Here is a 19590-nt window from a genome sequence, read left to right as displayed (position 1 = left end):
CAGTGTCCATGAGGGGATACACAGGCAGAAGGTCCAAAAAACAGGGTACCAGTTCAAGGCACAGACAGCAAAGAGAATAACTAGCGACAGTGTCCAAAAAGTGGTAGACAATCTCAAAAATACACTAAGGAAACATCAGGTTCAACAAGAAGTCAATTACAAGGAAAAACTAGAAACTGAGGCAAGAAGAGGGCAAGAAGCACAACATTCAGGCAAGGCATGAGAGGAACACATAGGGGTATAAATAGACAGGGAGGTATCACACAAACGGGAAACAGGTGAGGGTAACCACTGACGGAAAACAGCTGAGGAGAAACACAGGAAGAAAGTTAACACACACAGGAAACTGTGACTGCTAAAATAAAGTGGGAAGTGTATGAGAAAGACTGTGAAGACACAGAGATGACGACGCACAGAGAAGCAAAACCAGGAACGGTCACATGAGGGAGACAGAGCACAAGGACAGACATGAATCATAACAATAATGTTAGGGTTTAATGATGACTTTCTAACAAACTTCTTCTTCTTTGTCTTTCGTCTGTTCCCGTTAGGGGTCGCCACAGCAGATCAATCGTTTCCATCTCACCCTGTCCTCTGTATCTTCCTCTGTCACACCAACCACCTGCATGTCCTCCTTCAGCACATCCATAAACCTCCTCTTTGGCCTCCCTCTTCTCCTCCTGCCTGGTGGCTCCATCCTCAGCATCCTTCTCCCTATATACCCTGGGTCCCTCCTCTGCACATGTCCAAACCATCTCAATCTCGCCTCTCTGACTTTGTCTCCAAACCGTCCCACCTGAGCTGTCCCTCTGATATGTTCATTCCTAATCTTGTCCATTCTTGTCACTCCCAAAGAGAATCTCAACATCTTCAGCTCTGCCACCTCCAGCTCTGCCTCCTGTCTTTTTGTTAGTGCCACTGTCTCTAAACCATACAACATAGCTGGTCTCACTACTGTTTTGTAAACTTTCCCCTTCACTCTTGCTGATATTCTTCGGTCACAATTCACTCCTGCCACCTTTCTCCACCCACTCCACCCTGCCTGCACTCTCTTCTTCACCTCTCTACCACACTCTCTATTACTTTGAACAGTTGACCCCAAATATTTAAACTCATCTACTTTCACCACTTCTACTCCTTGTAACTGCACTATTCCACTGGGCTCCCTCTCATTCACACACATGTACTCAGTCTTGCTTCTACTGATTTTCATTCCCCTTCTCTCCAAAGCATATCTCCACTTCTCCAGGCTAGACTCAACTTGCTCTCTACTCTCACTACAGATCACAATGTCATCTGCAAACATCATAGTCCATGGGGACTCCTGTCTGATCTCATCCGTCAACCTGTCCATCACCACTGCAAACAAGAAAGGACTCAGAGCTGATCCTTGGTGTAATCCCACCTCCACCTTGAATGAGTGTTATTCCGACTGCGCATCTCACCGCTGTCACACTATTTTTGTACATGTCCTGCACTACCCTAACATACTTCTCTGCCACTCCAGACTTCCTCGTACAATGCCACAACTCTTCTCTTGGCACCCTATCATAAGCTTTTTCTAAGTCCACAAACACACAATGTAACTCTTTCTAAATGGCAATAAAAACATAAAATCCCATTTTGATGTATTAAAAGAATCAGCAGATGGATGGTTGTTCTACTGTACCTTTAAGCTGCACACAAGCAGAATATGAACTCAACAGGATGAATGAACACATGAGGCACCATTTCTCTCTAACAGCCAAAGAGCGACAAGCCTTCTCACTCCAAGCCAGTTTTCCTTTATTATTCCCATTATTCCCTTTCAGATTTAAACTAAATGTCAGCTGTGAGTTGGCTTTTCCCCTCATTTCCCCAAAGCCGCTTCAGTGCCAGACATTCTGATGATTGACAGAGAAGTCAGCACACATTAATGACACCACACAAACACACACTATCCAGACGCAAAGCCATCAGAGGTCAGACACCGAATCCATCTACATGAAAGCTTGAGAGATCAATCAATCAATCAATTTTATTTATATAGCGCCAAATCACAACAAACAGTTGCCCCAAGGCGCCTTATATTGTAAGGCAAGGCCATACAATAATTACGTAAAAACCCCAACGGTCAAAACAACCCCCTGTGAGCAAGCACTTGGCGACAGTGGGAAGGAAAAACTCCCTTTTAACAGGAAGAAACCTCCAGCAGAACCAGGCTCAGGGAGGGGCAGTCTTCTGCTGGGACTGGTTGGGGCTGAGGGAGAGAACCAGGAAAAAGACATGCTGTGGAGGGGAGCAGAGATCTATCACTAATGATTAAATGCAGAGTGGTGCATACAGAGCAAAAAGAGAAAGAAACACTCAGTGCATCATGGGAACCCCCCAGCAGTCTAAGTCTATAGCAGCATAACTAAGGGATGGTTCAGGGTCACTTGATCCAGCCCTAACTATAAGCTTTAGCAAAAAGGAAAGTTTTAAGCCTAATCTTAAAAGTAGAGAGGGTGTCTGTCTCCCTGATCTGAATTGGGAGCTGGTTCCACAGGAGAGGAGCCTGAAAGCTGATAATAATGAATTACAATAGTCCAGCCTAGAGGAAATAAATGCATGAATTAGTTTTTCAGCATCACTCTGAGACAAGACCTTTCTAATTTTAGACATATTGCGTAAATGCAAAAAAGCAGTCCTACATATTTGTTTAATATGCGCATTGAATGACATATCCTGATCAAAAATGACTCCAAGATTTGTTTACAAAACAAAAGCAGAATAAGTTAGAAGAACATGCAGACGAAATAAAGTGTCACAGTTAAACACAGAAACAGTCACGACGGCAGAACAACGCTTCAGAAACAATCCCTCTCTCCTTCCTTCTTTTTTGATATATTTAGTTATGTCTGAATGGATATTCAACATTTTGGGGGTTAATGTTTTAAGTATCCATGATGTATGGAAGAACTGGACAGGGATCATAGCAAAACCCTGCAGCAGGTTCTGAAAAATGACTACAGATGACTTTATAATGCAGATTATCAGGAAGCTGCAGCATCGTGCAGCAGCTCAGCAGGAACACACCTGTTCATTAACACAACTCCACAGAAGACAACGTTGGAAGGCAGCTGTAATGACTAAGAATTAGTAGCAGCTCCAAATGGTGTTATGGAAGCATCTTCCTGCAGCAGCCGTTCAATAAATCTGCCAGATGAATGACTGAGTCACAGAAGGAGGAAAGGCCAAAGCACGCTTAATCAGAGCACGGCCGCCCTGAGAGCGCTCACGTTTTACACAACAGGTCCACATACTTACAGCTTCATTGTGTTTCCTCGCATGACAGATGTGCATATGTTTATTTCTGTGCACTGTATTTCTGCAGAGAAAGAAAGAGACTCAAATATTGCAAAAAAAAAAAAAAAAAGGAAAGCTGAAGGCTGAGTCAGGCTTTTCAAGAATTACTCCAGGTGGTGAGCCTTTGCAGTTATTTTTTCCCCAAATATCCAACAGAAATGCATCATTGTGTTGACATAACGGTATAAAATTATTCCCATGTGGGTCTGCAGGTGATGCACATGAAAGGTCTAAGTCCAAACATCCTTAAACCTCACAGTTAACTTTTTAAAGTGTTTTTTTTTTTAAAGCTACTTGTGTATGGGAATATGGAACAATGAGAATATAGCATTCATAACCATCTGCGCATTAGTGTATAATTTCCGCCAACAATAAGTTAATGTGTCTTAGTTATCATGTTACAGGGTAGCATATGTCACATGTCATAGAATCCAATGGATGCCGATATTGTTTAACCTTTACTTTGCAAACCAAGCATGCAACACAGTCAGAACTATTCCATTTATTAATCCTATTAGCTCAACCAGTAATTTGCACCACTTTTTACCAAAATTGGAGCAACTTTAACTTTTGATCCCTGTACAAAATGACACTGACATTTGTCACCATTCTTGCTGTTTTTATCTCGTAACTCCATAGAATTCAGTCACAGATAGTCCAAACTATACATTTTGGAATCTTTATCATCAGACAAATAATGTGGAATATTTTTCAATATGATTGGAGCATCCTTTAATTTTGACCTCTGTGTAATTCTTCAATTGACCCCTACCCCTGAGGCAACTCTGTTGTGATTTGGCGCTATATAAAGGAAATAAATTGAAATTGTACCTGACCACCAATTGAAAAGTCAAGTGGCCATTCGGTTTTTTCAAAAGAGGATTGTCTGAGGAGTATTTCTGCCGAATTTGATGCTTTTATCACCATTTGCATGATTGTTTCAGTTATCTGCTGCACTATATACAAAATAAACATCATAAGGAAAAAAAATTCTAACAATAAAAGTACATCACAAATAACGCATTCAGAGCTGCCCATGTTGCTTTCAGACAACTGCAGGTTTGAGTCTTTCATTTCCATTCTGTTGGCCGCCTGTCAGCAGCTCACATGAAGAAAAGTTGACTGATGTTCACATCCCTCAGCACAACACAGTAACAGAGGGAGGAGGGGAAAGACAAGTGGGTCAGCCTGCAAATGTCAGAGGTACACATGAAGCCAGCTTCAACCCCATAACGCTCCCAAACAAGGGATGACTAATGCATGCATCTTGTTTTTTAAGGGGAAAGCTGTCAACATCATTTTCATCCTAAAAGGATTTAAAAAGCTGGTGAGCATGTGAAATGGGCTTCAAACAGGTGAAGATCACAATAAAATAAATTAATAATAATAAAGGCAAACTAATCCCATTAACTAAAAAAAAACTAAATTAAAGCCAGTTTACCTACAACTCATTTGGAAATATATTATCAGCATTCACTATAATGGTGCATTGACTGCTTGTACAGGGAAACTCATGTGATGCTAAATTTAATGTTATTTGTTTGTGGTCTGAGCACAAGTTATATATTACATATTACAGTAAATATGTACATACGGTGGCTCTTTCAAGCTGTTATAAAATGCATCGATTGACATACAGCATGTTAATAAAATTTTAATAAGTGCTCAAAACCTGCATCTAAAGCAGCTGTAATGTCTGTAATATTGAAACCAATTGGAAAAAAAAAGTAGTTATATTTTTTAAATTATGGCCTTCACAAACTTTCAAAAACTCAAATTTGTAAATTTGCATCACAACAGAATGTGAAACTTGTGGATTTTTAATGATTATCGTATATAACTGACCTGCAATTAACGGAAACAGTTAGAAGCATATAAGGAACAATGCTGCCCTCTAGTGCTGAGTAGTGAGCTTTTGCCTTTAGATATGAATGTGAACTAATTTTGAACATACATGTCACCTCAGATAATCACGGAGAGCCTGGTTCAGATTGACCAAGCTCGGGGGGGGGGGCTTATATAGCACTTTTCCATCTGCATCAGACGCTCAAACGCTTTACAATTATGTCTCACATTCACTCTGATGTTGAACCCATGATCTTCTGGACTCAAGCCCAGCACCTTAACCACTGGACTATGTGTGCGTATACACACACACACACACACACACACACACTTTTGTCAGTAATTAAGCTGCCCTCCCTGGACATGGTGGTTAAGGACAGAACACCAGCAAAATGTCCCCCATTGCCTGTACAAAAAAAAAAAAAAAAAAACTGACAAACTTTTAGCAAGACTCAGGAAATGTTTCCTGTCCAGTGCCATCAGACTAAAAACTCCTCTGCCCCCGTATGATACATGGCCTGACTGTGTTCACCTAATCATATAAAAGGTGTATAATGTATACAAGTGTGTGGACATTATACACAATAAGGTGTACAGTGAGGAAAATAAGTATTTTAACACCCTGCGATTTTGCAAGTTCTCCCACTTAGAAATCATGGAGGGGTCTGAAATTTTCATCTTAGGTACATGTCCACTGTGAGAGACATAATCAAAACAAAAAAAAAAAAAAAAACACTCCGGAAATCATAATGTACATTTTTTTTTTTATTTATTTGTATGTTACTGCTGCAAATAAGTATTTGAACACCTTTGAAAATCAATGTTAATATTTGATACAGTAGCCTTTGTTTGCAATTACAGAGGTCAAACTTTTCCTGTAGTATTTCACCAGGTTTTCACACACTGCAGCAGGGATTTTGGTCCACGCCTACAGATCTTCTCCAAATCTTTCAGGTTTGGAGTTTCAGCTCCCTACAAAGATTTTCTATTGAGTTCAGGTCTGGAGACTGGCCAGGCCACTCCAGGACCTTGAAATGCTTCTTACTGAGCCCCTCCTTAGTTGCCCTGGCTGTGTTTGGGGTCATTGTCATGCTGGAAGACCCAGCCACGATCCATCTTCAATGCTCTTACTGAGGGAAGGAGGTTGTCTGCAAAAATCTCGCAATACATGACCCCATCCATCCTCCCTTCAATACGGTGCAGTCGTCCTGTCCCCTTTGCAGAAGAGCACCCCCAGAGTATGATATTTCCACCCCCATGCTTCACGGTTGGGATGGTTTTCTTGGGGTTGTTCACATCCTCTAAACATGGTAAGTGGAGTTGATTCCAAAAAGCTCTATTCTGGTCTCATCTGACCACATAACCTTCTCCCATGCCTCCTCTGGATCATCCAGATGGTCACTGGTGAACTTCAAACGGGCCTGTACATGTGCTGGCTTGAGCAGGGGGACTTTGCTGCCCTGCAGGATTTTAAACCATGACAGCATGTGTTAATAATGTAATCTCTGTGACTGTGGTCCCAGCTCTCTTCAGGTCATTGACCAGGTCCTCCTGCATAGTTCTGAGCTTTCTCAGAATCCTTACCCCACAAAGTGAGATCTTGCATGGAATCCCAGACCGAGGGAGATTGACAGTCATCTTGTGTTTCTTCCACTTTCTGATAAATAAACATAACAGTTGTCTTCTACCAAGCTGCTTGCCTGTTGTCCTGTAATCCATCCCAGCCTTGTGCAGGTCTACAGTTTTGTCCCTGGTGTCCTTAGACAGCTCTTTGGTCTTGGCTATGGTGAACAGGTTGGAATGTGATTGAGTGTGTGAACAGGTGTCTTTTATACAGGTAAAAAGTTCAAACAGGTGCAATTAATAGAGGTAAAGTGCAGAATGTGAGTGTAGAATAAGAGGGCTTCTTAAAGAAAAATTAAGTCTGTGAGAGCCAGAATTCTTGCTGGTTGGTAGGTGTTCAAATACTTATTTGCAGCAGTAACAAATTATTAAAAAAGTCATATTGTGATTCCCGGATTTTTTTTTTTAGATTATGTCTCACAGTGGACATGTACCAAGATGAAAATTTCAGACCCCTCCATGATTTCTAAGTGGGAGAACTTGCAAAACTGCAGGGTGTTCAAATACTTATTTTCCTCACTGTACATATATACATGGGTGATTCTTAGACTACGGGCACTTATGTCCTTTGATTATATTGTATGAAAAACAGAAAAAAGGGGAAATTTCAAACTTTTAGTTATCTTTACAATGAAAGTGTGTTAAATTTGTTCTAGTAGTCTATGATGACTTTCACCTTTTTTCAGCATCATTATATGCAAATATTGCTGTTTTGTGCTTGTCCCACACCCAGACTTTTGATCTTCAATGATAAAAATGAATGGTAAAGAAATGTTTTTTCTAATGTTTTAAAATATCTCTGAATATCAATAAAATAATCAAAACATAATTGGGGTATTCAATGTCATACAACTGTTGTGATTTTTTTAAACAAAATGTAGTTGTCCCACACTATTGCCGTAATTTCTACCACAACACTAATGTCCCTTTAAACAGTTTGAATGAAAGATTGTTTGGGTAGTTTCTATGGATATAAACAGTGACAGAGCACATGTATATAGCCCCAAATCACAACAAACAGTTGCCCCTAGGTGCTTTATATTGTAAGGCAATGGTGTGGTGGAAATTACATTTACAAGGCCAATAGTGCCCGTAGTTAAAGAATCACCCACATATTACATCTAGTTTTGGCTCTTCCCTTGTTTTCACTCTGGGTCCTCACAGCAGGTCCACCTTAAATTTGGCACAAGTTTTACACCGAATGCCTTTCGTGATGCAACTCCACATTACATGGAGAAATGCGGCAGGGGTGGGGTTTGAACCCAGAACCTTCTGCAATAAAACCAAGCACACCAACCACTTGTCCACCACCCCAGACCATCCATAAATATTCCATCTATTCATCTCTCACCATGTGGACAAGGTTTATCACGTATGCGTATTTTCCTACATAAATTCCACCTTGTCAATTTGCAACATCCACTTATTTACTGACATCACCTTCAAAATAAGGTCTTATATCCTCTTTTGAACATATTTGTAAAATTGTACTGTCTTTAATGTACTAGGCTACTAAGACAACTTTATTTCCCACCAGGGGTTAACAAGTTCATCTAATATTTTTCTCTCGCTATTATATCCCCTAGCCAATCCAAAAGCCAAAATATCCTCAGTGATAGTTAAAACCAGAATTTATCCACACTACACAAAGGACACATGCACAAACACCAGTTGGTCTGACATCCACAAAAAAAAAAAAAAAAATTGGGAGGGGTAAATGACAATTATACATGTATTTTATAGAAATACTTAAAAAAAAAATCTATAATGTTAAAGTAATGTAAAGCGCACCCCCCCCCCCCCCCCAAGCATCTCATGTCTTGTAAGACAACCAAGCTTAAATGTTACATGCATGAATATTGTTGAGTGGGTCTGTGTGTGTTAATGCTGAAATTGTGTTGACTGGAGGAAGCAAAGACTGTACTGTTTGAATCAATACTGTTGCAAATTAGCATCCATTTAGATACTTAGTCCCATTTTTTTAAGATATCGATTAGTTTGAGCATCACTGTTTTGTACAATCCAGCTGTGCATCAATGGAAAAACCACAAAAAACAGTTAAATTTTTAGGAAATATTTATGAAACACTTACATAAAAATACAGTTATATAGATAATATTTCTAAGGATCACTGTTTATTTAAAAGTATATGAAACTATTTAAAAACTAATATAATTTATTTACAAACATTTCATTTTAAAATACTGTAAAATTGCTGTTTTGTTGTTACCTGCTTGATTGCTCCAGCAGTGATTCTAAGGTGTTTGGTCCATTTGTGCAACAGCAGGTAACAGTTAAAATATTACCCAAATTAAACCTTTTCCAGAGGAGTCTCTGCTGTCCATATTTTAAAAACCATCACTGAGTGCAATCAAACACTCCTCCCTCACAAGCGCCTGATGTTCCTCCTGCTGTGTGCGCTTCCTGGTATGATTGAGTCTGTTTTCACAGTGTGGAAATGTGAGCGTGGCTGCACCACTCTGCACGGGGACGAACCATGGAAAGCTTCCTGACAGCATGTGCAGAAGTCAAACAAACAGCTCTGGCGTGTGCACGTGGCCCTCTGAACCACTGGCAACTCTATAGCGGGTGAACCGCAACGTCTGCAGCGACGTAGGGATTGGCCCCTCTTCAGCGTACCGGCGACCTGGACAGAAGAACAAAAATGGTGTTAATGCAGCAGTGTGACAAGTGCAACACAGGAGAAACCAGATTTAATCAGCAGCTTTGACTGAATTTTGATCCAATCCCACTTACTGATGAATATGTATCACCATCTATAACAGTGGTAAAAAAACAAAAAAAAAAAATCTCTCTGAACTATAGCACATTACATCTGCAAACTGCACACATCCTGTGTACATCAAAGTGTGTATTTTACAGTAGTGTTCAGAATAATAGTGCTATGTGACTAAAAAGATTAATCTAGGTTTTGAGTATATTTCTTGTTACATGAGAAACAAGGTACCAGTAGATTCAGTAGATTCCCACAAATCCAACAAGACCAAGCATTCATGATATGCACACTCTCAAGGCTATGAAATCGGGCTATTAGTTAAAAGTAGAAAAGGGGGTGTTCACAATAATAGTAGCATCTGCTGTTGACGCTACAAACTCAAAACTATTACGTTCAAACTGCTTTTTTAGCAATCCTGTGAATCACTAAACTAGTATTTAGTTGTATAACCACAGCTTTTCATGATTTCTTCACATCTGCGAGGCATTAATTTTGTTGGTTAGAACCAAGATTTTGCTGGTTTACTAGTGTGCTTGGGGTCATTGTCTTGTTGAAACACCCATTTCAAGGGCATATCCTCTTCAGCATAAAGCAAGCAGCTGGTGGCCAAGTGGTTAATGCGCTTAGTTTCAGTTCAGAAGGTTCCGGGTTCAAATCCCACCCCTGCCACATTTCTCCATGTAATGTGGAGTTGCGTCAGGAAGGGCATCCGGTGTAAAAGTTGTGCCAATTCAACATGCAGATCCACCTTGGATTTGCTGTGGTGACCCCAAGTGCAAACAAGGGAGCAGCCGAAGGGACTTACTATCCTCTTCAGCATAAAGCAACATGACCTCTTCAAGTATGTTGACATAGCCAAACTGATCCATGATACCTGGTATGTGATATATAGGCCCAACACCATAGTAGGAGAAACATGCCCATATCATGATGCTTGCACCACCATGCTTCACTGTCTTCACTGTGAACTGTGGCTTGAATTCAGAGTTTGGGGGTTGTCTCACAAACTGTCTGCAGCCCTTGGACCCAAAAAGAACAATTTTACTCATCAGTCCACAAAATATTCCTCCATTTCTCTTTAGGCCAGTTGATGTGTGCCAGTTCTGCACATGTCTTATTTAACAGAGGGACTTTGCAGGGGATTCTTGCAAATAAATTAGCTTCACACAGGCGTCTGTCACAGCACTTAGAGGTAACTCCAGACTGTCTTTGATCATCCTGGAGGTTATCAATGGGTGAGCCTTTGCCATTCTGGTTATTCTTCTATCCATTTTGATGGTTTTCTGTTTTCTTCCACGTGTCTTTTTTTTGTCCATTTTAAAGCATTGCAGATCATTGTAGATGAACAACCTATAATTTTTTGCACCTGCGTATAAGTTTTCCCTTCTCCAATCAACTTTTTAATGAAACTACGCTGTTCTTCTGAACAATGTCTTGAACGTCCCATTTTCCTCAGGCTTTCAAAGAGAAAAGCATGTTCAACAGGTGCTGGCTTCATCCTTACATAGGGGACACCTGATTCACACCTGTTTGTTCAACAAAATTGACGAACTCACTGACTGAATGCCACGCTACTATTATTGTGAACACCCCCTTTTCTACATTTTTTTTTTTTTTTTACTAATAGCCCAATTTCATAGCCTTAAGAGTGTGCATATCATGAATGCTTGGTCTTGTTGGATTTGTGAGAATCTACTGGTACCTTGTTTCCCATGTAACAAGAAATATACTCAAAACCTGGATTAATCTTTTTAGTCACATAGCACTATTATTCTGAACACTACTGTACCTGATGAGATCCATGTCTCCTAGGAGAGTCAGAACACAGGGTCAGGATGCATCTCATGTTCATTGAGAGCAGAGACGAAAAATCTTTTGGAATCTGCATGGTCCATATTTATGTATTACGCAAAAGTTGCTTATGATTGTGCACAAAAGCAGTTTTTAAACCAGGTTTGTGAATTGTAAACAAGAGCCGTAATACAGTTTATGGCACCAAAGAGGTGTGAAACTGCAGCTCTGCTTCACTCCTTGATGTTACATTTTATTATGTTATTATTTATTATGTTACAATAATTATTACATAATTATTGTATGGCCTGCCTTACAATATAAAGCGCCTTGGGGCAACTGTTTGTTGTGATTTGGCGCTATATAAAAAAATTGATTGATTGATTGATTGATGTGAGAAATAGGCTTTTCATGCCTCAAATCATGTGATTGGCAAGAACTACGGCCAGATTCGGATTCAGCCCCCCCACACCCATGACCCAAAACCTGTTGGAAAAACTCCAGGCAAGAAAAATTGTGTTGACCAGTGTTATATTTTTTTCTATCAATTTCCCCCACTTCAGACCATAAGTAAAGTCCTCTCTTTCAAAACAGAAGGTTTTCAGTTCAAGACCACCCATGTACTTGGACGACATACACCAACTAGGAGGCAAGGCTCAATACCTTCCACCTTCGTTGCCTGAGACGCATCATGGGTATATCTTGGAGGGACAAGATCATCAATACCGAAGTCCTCCTGAGAGCCAAAACTCCAAGCACGAATACCATACTGTCCCAGCGCCCCCCCCCCGCTGGCTTGGCCATGTAACGAGGCTTGAGGATGGTCGAATACCAAAGGACAATGTATGGCGAATTAGCTCATGGATCAAGACCCAGAGGTCGTCCAAGACTCAGATACAAGGAAGTGTGTAAGAGAGACATGAAACTGTAACACTGATGCTGGAAAGCGGGAAGAGATGGCTGAGGATAGAGTAGCCCGGAGAGGTGTAGTGAGAGAGGGAGTAAAGCTGGCAGAGAAAACCAGGTCCTGATGCCACAACATAGGAGATCAAACCGACACGCAAACCACAATCAAAATTGAAGTCCTTCCATATTCCTCTGTCAAGATTGTGGACGCGACTGCCATCCTAGAATTGGCCTCCACAGTTATAGAAGACACTGTAAAGCCCAGAGCGTCGACTTGTGATAATCCATCGTCTCCTTAGACGGCCGGATGCCATGATGACGGAGCTGTGTCAGGAAGAGCATCCATGTGTAAAACTTGTGGTAAAACCAACATACACATCCATACTAGATCCACTATGTTGACCCTGAACTAAAAGGGACAAGTTTAAAGAACTTACTAGAACATGAGCAGGGGTGTGAAATGAAAATTGTGAAATCAGAGGAAAATTTACAGGGGGTCGGGGCTCCACAGGAGCTGGGGTCTAGGGCCCTGCGGGGCCCCAGAATTAAATTTTTATCCAATAATACTTTTTCAGCATCTCCTGGAAGATGAAATCTCAAAGTTAGTGGATATTTAAATGAGCCTATATTCAACCTTTTATTTGACCTGTCGATGATGTTGAAATAACAGAATATGACGTGGAAGTAGGACCTGGAATGATTTTCCTTTTAATTGTAAGCCAAATTATGCATTAACTCAGAACAATTAAACTACATGACATTTATGAAGACTGAAAAGACTGTTACAGCATTTCAAAAACCACAACTAAAGCTTGTAGAATATTTGGAAAATCATGGTAAAATATCAACATACCATATAGTAAAAAGTCACTTTATTTTTGTGTAAATTCATGCAGCCTAAATCCATTCAAAGCCACAATGTCTTTTTTAAAATGAAAAAGTCTCGATTAGTGAAAAAAGTCACATAATCTTGTCTAAAATCCTGTTTGAACATCAGAATGTTTATTTTCCCAGAGAGAAAAATTCTTATCGCGTTTCCTGAGAAAGCACAGTTCACTTTTCCCGTTTCATTTAGCTTTCAGGTGTGTTGATGAAGCCAGCAACGATTCCACAGATTCTTGTTCTTATAAGACTTTGTCAAACAGTCTTTCTCGCCATCTTCTCTCTGTGCGACATCGGTCCGTGACAGACATGCTGCACAAATCTTTTAAAAACTTGAAAACTCTAAAAGTTTGGGATGTCCACATGCTAAGTTTAGCTTAAGCGTCGCACAGGAGTCAGTGTTGCCGTAGCAACCAACCAGTCCTGCTTTACAACAACTATCATAACAGCTACACTTTGAGTGGCATTTTTCTTTCGTGAACCTCTGTGGAACGGAAGAAACTTATTTGTATCTGTAACACACAGATCAGTGTCCGCGGACATATAAAACTTAGACGGTATCGTAAAAAAAAGAAAAAAAAAAAAAAAGAGAACACTTTGCGATAAGCATTTTAAAAACTCAGTGATGTTCACGATTAAAGAGTACGTCACTAACACCCCCCCCCCCCCCCCCATGATGAAATCCACGGAATCCTGCGGATCCGGAGTTTCCACAGCCCTGCATGAGAGGTTCACTTTTGTGGCCCTGTGACTGCATGCACCACTCCCCTTTTCAAAAGGTCAGGATAGATTGGCAGTTGCCATTCAGGGACCAAGACTGTCCTGTAGTGTGGTGGATGAGGTGACACGCAGCACCAGAGCACCCTACCGGACTTAAATTTAGTTTAGACAAATTGTTAAAGAAAAATATCCAAATCTTTTTCTGGCTTGAGCTTTTTAAACAAGGACTAATGCAGACAACCTCCAAAATTAACCAAAAGTTGTAATACTCAAACAGGTTAGGAAGAGGCCTGCAAACCGCCACACTTACCTGCACAAACTGATCAAAGCGTGAATTCGGGGCGTTCGGCGTGTTGCTTTTTTGTGAGGAAGTGGCTCGTCTGTTGACCCTGCAGCTCACGATGGACGATGATGAGGGTGCGGACGAAGATGATGTTGACTTGCTCGTGGAGGCCAGGGTCTGCATGCTTGATAGCACGACCCTCGACACGGCCACATCTCTCGTCAGTGTACAACCCGCCGGCCTCCGCGTGCTACCCGACTCCTGAAGGCAGGGAAGGGAGACATTTGGCATCAGTTTCTTTCATTTTGTTTACAAGTCCAGTCTAAGTTCACACCTCTCAACACTGGATTTTCTCATTCCACAGTGTATGTTAGTGTATGACACAATGAGGACCACAAATATTTGGACTGAGTCTTTGGTTGAATGGAAATTACACAACATGCATTTAAATATCAGGTTGTTGTGCAGTGAAGTTCTCTGAACTGTTTCAGTAGAGGCTGCAGTTTCAGGTACATATACAACCCCTGGCAAAAATTATGGAATCACCGGCCTCGGAGGATGCTCATTCTGTTTAATTTTGTAGAAAAAAAAGCAGATCACAGACATGACACAAAACTAAAATCATTTCAAATGGCAACTTTCTGGCTTTAAGAAACACTATAAGAAATCAAGAAAAAAAGATTGTGGCAGTCAGTAACGGTTACTTTTTTAGACCAAGCAGAGGAAAAAAAAATATGGACTCACTCAATTCTGAGGAATAAATTATGGAATCACCCTGTAAATTTCCATCCCCAAAACTAACACCTGCATCAAATCACATCTGCTCATTGACATTGACCCTATGTCATGAAATTGACCCTATGTCTTTTTGCAAGGAATGTTTTCAGTTTTTGCTCTATGGCAAGATGCATTATCTTCTTGAAAAATGATTTCATCATCCTCAAACATCAGAAAAGTGTCCAAAATATCAACGTAAACTTGTGCATTTATTGATGATGTAATGACAGCCATCTCCCCAGTGCCTTTACCTGACATGCAGCCCCATATCATCAGTGACTCTGGAAATTTACATGTTCTCTTCAGGCAGTCATCTTTATAAATCTCATTGGAACGGCACCAAACAAAAGTTCCAGCATCATCACCTTGCCCAATGCAGATTCGAGATTCATCACTGAATATGACTTTCATCCAGTCATCCCCAGTCCACTTTTCTTTAGCCCATTGTAACCTTGTTTTTTTCTGTTTAGGTGTTAATGATGGCTTTCGTTTAGCTTTTCTGTATGTAAATCCCATTTCCTTTAGGCAGTTTCTTACAGTTCGGTCACAGAAGTTGACTCCAGTTTCCTCCCATTCGTTCCTTATTTGTTTTGTTGTGCATTTCCGATTTTTGAGACATATTGCTTTAAGTTTTCTGTCTTGATGCTTTGATGTCTTCTTTGGTCTACCAGTATGTTTGCCTTTAACAACCTTCCCATGTTGTTTGTATTTGGTCCAGAGTTTAGACACAGCTGACTGAACAACCAACATCTTTTGCAACATTGCATGATGATTTACTCTCTTTTAAGAGTTTGATAATCCTCTCCTTTGTTTCAATTGACATCTCTCGTGTTGGAGCCATGATTCATGTCAGTCCACTTGGTGCAACAGCTCTCCAAGGTGTGATCACTCCTTTTTAGATGCAGACTAACAAGCAGATGTGATTTGATGCAGGTGTTAGTTTTGGGGATGAAAATTTACAGGGTGATTCCATAATTTATTCCTCAGAATTGAGTGAGTCCATATTTTTTTCCTCTGCTTGGTCTAAAAAAGTAACCGTTACTGACTGCCACAATCTTTTTTTCTTGATTTCTTATAGTGTTTCTTAAAACCAGAAAGTTGCCATTTGAAATGACTTTAGTTTTGTGTCATGTCTGTGATCTGCTTTTTTTCTACAAAATTAAACAACTGAATGAACATCCTCCGAGGCCGGTGATTCCATAATTTTTGCCAGGGGTTGTAGACTTGAGATCGTCCACTCCCTCATGTGCATGCAGGGTGTGGTTGTTATTAACAAGTTAAGTGGGTGGGGGAGAAGAATCCCAGGAATGCCCAGAAACACTAAGTTACAATCATACACAGCACATGCTATTTCTTAAAATGACTATTTTATGCGATTACATGTATGCGTTTGCATGTTTTCTCACCGCGAGTGCCTGCTCAGCCTGCTCACACCTCCTCAGAGCTGCTCTGTCTTCACAGATGATCTTCCGCCATGTTCTGCTCACTTTCTTGCAGCTGGGAGGCCACAAATTATCACACCATGAATACAGACAAAACAAATAGTCAGGTCTGCATCACCCCAATGAAACATCAATTCACACTGACAAACGCATCGCAGGTGAAAAAAAGCCTGATTATTATTACCTTGTGCACACAAAAGTCAAGTAAGAACTTCAATATTTGTGTTCCCCTTCCAGGCGTTTCAAATAGTCTTTGGTTCAATATCAGGAGGTCCTGATCCAATAGGAACCCACCCAATCAAGGGACTTCATTTATTTTAATTGCTGATTGGTTTCAGCTAAATTTCCTCTGGCTTCATGTCGTACACACAGTGCCACAAACAGGCAGTCAGCGCTGTGGTCAAGTTCAGCACAGTGCCACATTTTAAAAAGTAGATCAACACTCTGCCACACTTTAACTATGCAACACGACTAAAACCCTTAGAAACAGCCTTTAAAACTTCTTAGAATGAAAATACCCACAGATACAGGGTGCATCAGTTGTGCACCATTTCAAAGAAAGGTTTTAAAAAGAAATTTAACTTCCTTTGCGTCACACTGCACAAAGCTTTTTTTTTTTTTTTTTAAACAGTCAGACATGTTCTGCTTTCCACATAAGCTTTTCCCTTCTTGCTGTATTGCTTGTCCTCTTGTTCACAGACTATGAAAACTCATATGGGGGACAGCATTTGCACCTCCCTTAGAGTAAAAAGTCAACATTTACACTCTTCCCATTTGGGGTCACAGCTCCTAGTGCTCCCATTATTGCTTTGAGCTTTAACTCCATGTCTGCCCCAGTTGGTCCTTCAAACCTTGGTAATACTCAATAAGTACACTTTTTTTTTTTAAATCGAGAATAAATAAACACACACAATGTCTCAAAGAGGAGGTTAGATTGGAGAAGTGTCCATTTTTACATGCAAGTGCAATATCTAGGAAAACAGAAGTTGACTGGGACTCAGTATCAGTAGATACGCAACATTAGGTGATTTGGACTGGGGACAAAGTACAATCAAACACCCTGATCCGGATACCGCTAGTTTTATAGTTTATTCTCTGAACTATAGCACATTACATCTGCAAAGTGCACACCTGTGTACATCAAAGTGTGTATTTCACCTGATGAGATCCATGTCTCCTAGGAGAGCCAGAACGCGGGTCAGGATGTGTCTCATGTTCATTGAGAGCAGAGACGAAAACATGTCTATGTACTCCAGGCCCATCTGGCGTCCAATCACACGCTCCAAATGAAAATCCTCTGCCAGCTTTGAAACAATGCTCCAGTCATATCTGAGACACAAAATGAGTCATTTATTTTCATACCAATTTGTGATCCTTAGAGCACAAAAGAAAAAATTTGGGGCCTAAAACACACTGGACACTGAGGTGAAACGGTCATTAAAAAACTATATTTAACTAAACTGCAATGATCTCTTAATTTTGAATTAGTCAATTTTGTCAACAATTTTAGTCAACATTGTCAAGAAATGGTAAAAAAAAATTGTCTGAAAATGGAAGCAAAAAGTCAGTCTGTACTAGTGAAGACTCTGAGGTGTGCAGAGTGCTTGGACCAGGCTTAATCCAACCCTGCAAATCCAGATGATAATGACATTATGTGTGAACCTACTGTGTGTACCTTTTGTTCTTTTGGAAGCTTTTAGCAAGTTCCTTACAAACAATCTGTTCAAACTTCAGCATGGGCAGGTTTGAGTCATCGTGATGTGACGAGGGAGTGGAGGACTGCGAGGGTTTCAAAGTTCTCCCCCCTAGACAAGTTGTGGGAGTGGATGGTGCAACAATGGCAAGGCTGGACCTCTTCTTCTGGGACCTCCTTGGTGACTTCTCTTGCGGCGTAGCAGCATCAGACAGCGGTAAAGCAAACGACAGTCGCCTGTGGTTGTGCTCATCCTCTTCTTCCCCTTGGAGGTCAGTCTGGCTGTTGCGCAGAGACAGGTAGCCACTGTCCTCGAGGTGTTCATCCAGTGTTCTGTCAAGTTCCCAATTTGTGCCATTTTCTTTGTTGCCGACTCTGGTGTCATTACACGGAAGGAAGAGCACCGTCGTCACACTTTCAGGTGGATTCAGGGGTTTGATGGGGGTCAACTCTTTCAGTGGAGAGGTTTTATGGTCAAACACCTTGGATTCTGCACAGACAACACGACTTTTCTCCATGATGTTGGCTCCAGCAGCCTCATAAAGTGCGTGTTTCATCTTTAGATTCTTATTATGTGACATACAGAGTGTACAATTTACAATCCTGCAGAAAGAAACAAATAAAGGGGCCATTAGGCTGCAAGCCAAACGTGTTGAGCAACAAGGCATTTCTCCTACAAAATCATCAGTTTACACTTTTAATACAGCAGTGATTTGACATGAAATAGGTAGGCTTACGAGGCTACATTGTCGTTAAAGTAATTTCTAGAGTCTGGAGACAATTAGATCTTCCGTCTACATTTTTTAAAACAAATGGCGCGTTTTGGCGCGACGCGGATTTGGCGGAAACGTAAAGGACGCATATTTACACAGAAAAAACGACAAATATTCATGATTTTAACACTACGTGTGCACTGGTCATTCCACAGAACAAACTGACCCTTCTGATGAAGAACAGGGGAAAATACAAACTGATATTTGCCTGTAGAAGCATATCGATAAGCGAAAATTTACGCGCGCGCAATGAGAAACGCAAGTAAATTGGATTTTCTCGTCTGATAAAACACCAACGACGACTCTGAAATCCTGTACGGCTCCCCTCTTGTATCATAGCTAAATGTGACATTAACTTTATTTCTTAAAATTAAAGCAGAGCACGAACACTGAATTAGCAAACACGCGGCTACATAACATACAGAGAATATAAAACAAAACGTCTTACTTTTCTGAATGTATTTTTTTCTCTTCACTTCATGTAGAGCTGCTGAACAAACTCTTCTTGTAGAAGTTGTGCTTAAAATTAAAGTGAGAAATGGAAAAATCCGCCACTTGCGGACGCCCCGTTTAAAATCCGTGCTCAAACAGCGTAAACCAATCAGAGCTCAGCTTTGGTGACGTCATCACGCAGACGTGATGTCACGACGTAAACTGAACCAAGTCCAACACAAAACTTATTTTTATGAAAAAAAAAAAAAACTTATTTTTATGCATTTTTTCTTACAATGTACAATTGCTATTGTTTAACAGTTTAATCATACCTTTGAATGAACAACTGAACACAGACC

The 19590-nt window shown here is 40.5% G+C and overlaps 1 protein-coding gene across 1 annotated transcript; it reads right to left on the bottom strand.

The window, feature by feature from the left end:
- Nucleotides 1-9043: 9043 nt before the first annotated feature.
- Nucleotides 9044-19368, bottom strand: fbxo5 (F-box protein 5). Its single transcript, XM_034184896.1, has 6 exons — nt 19248-19368; nt 18009-18629; nt 17492-17662; nt 16298-16388; nt 14142-14375; nt 9044-9442 (listed from the first exon to the last, which is right to left on the bottom strand). Exons 2-6 carry the CDS (start codon nt 18605-18607, stop codon nt 9182-9184), a joined length of 1356 nt encoding a protein of 451 aa, XP_034040787.1. The 5' UTR covers nt 18608-18629; nt 19248-19368; the 3' UTR covers nt 9044-9181.
- Between the last annotated feature and the right edge of the window lie 222 nt (nt 19369-19590).

The sequence above is a fragment of the Thalassophryne amazonica genome, chromosome 13, assembly GCF_902500255.1.
Source record: "Thalassophryne amazonica chromosome 13, fThaAma1.1, whole genome shotgun sequence".
In the NCBI taxonomy this organism is placed as follows: Eukaryota; Metazoa; Chordata; class Actinopteri; order Batrachoidiformes; family Batrachoididae; genus Thalassophryne; species Thalassophryne amazonica.
The sequence above is the reverse complement of the archived record's forward strand: the minus strand, read 5'-3'. Positions and strand labels throughout refer to the sequence as shown.

What these genes read in the sequence shown, in the direction of transcription:
- fbxo5 (XM_034184896.1), bottom strand. Translation starts at nt 18,607, where the DNA reads ATGTCACATAATAAGAATCTAAAGATGAAACACGCACTTTATGAGGCT. An exon ending in GGAGACATGGATCTCATCAG is followed by an intron (nt 16,389 to 17,491) that starts GTGAAATACACA and finishes GTGGCCTCCCAG; the next exon opens with CTGCAAGAAAGTGAGCAGAA. An exon ending in AGGCTGAGCAGGCACTCGCG is followed by an intron (nt 14,376 to 16,297) that starts GTGAGAAAACAT and finishes CCCTGCCTTCAG; the next exon opens with GAGTCGGGTAGCACGCGGAG.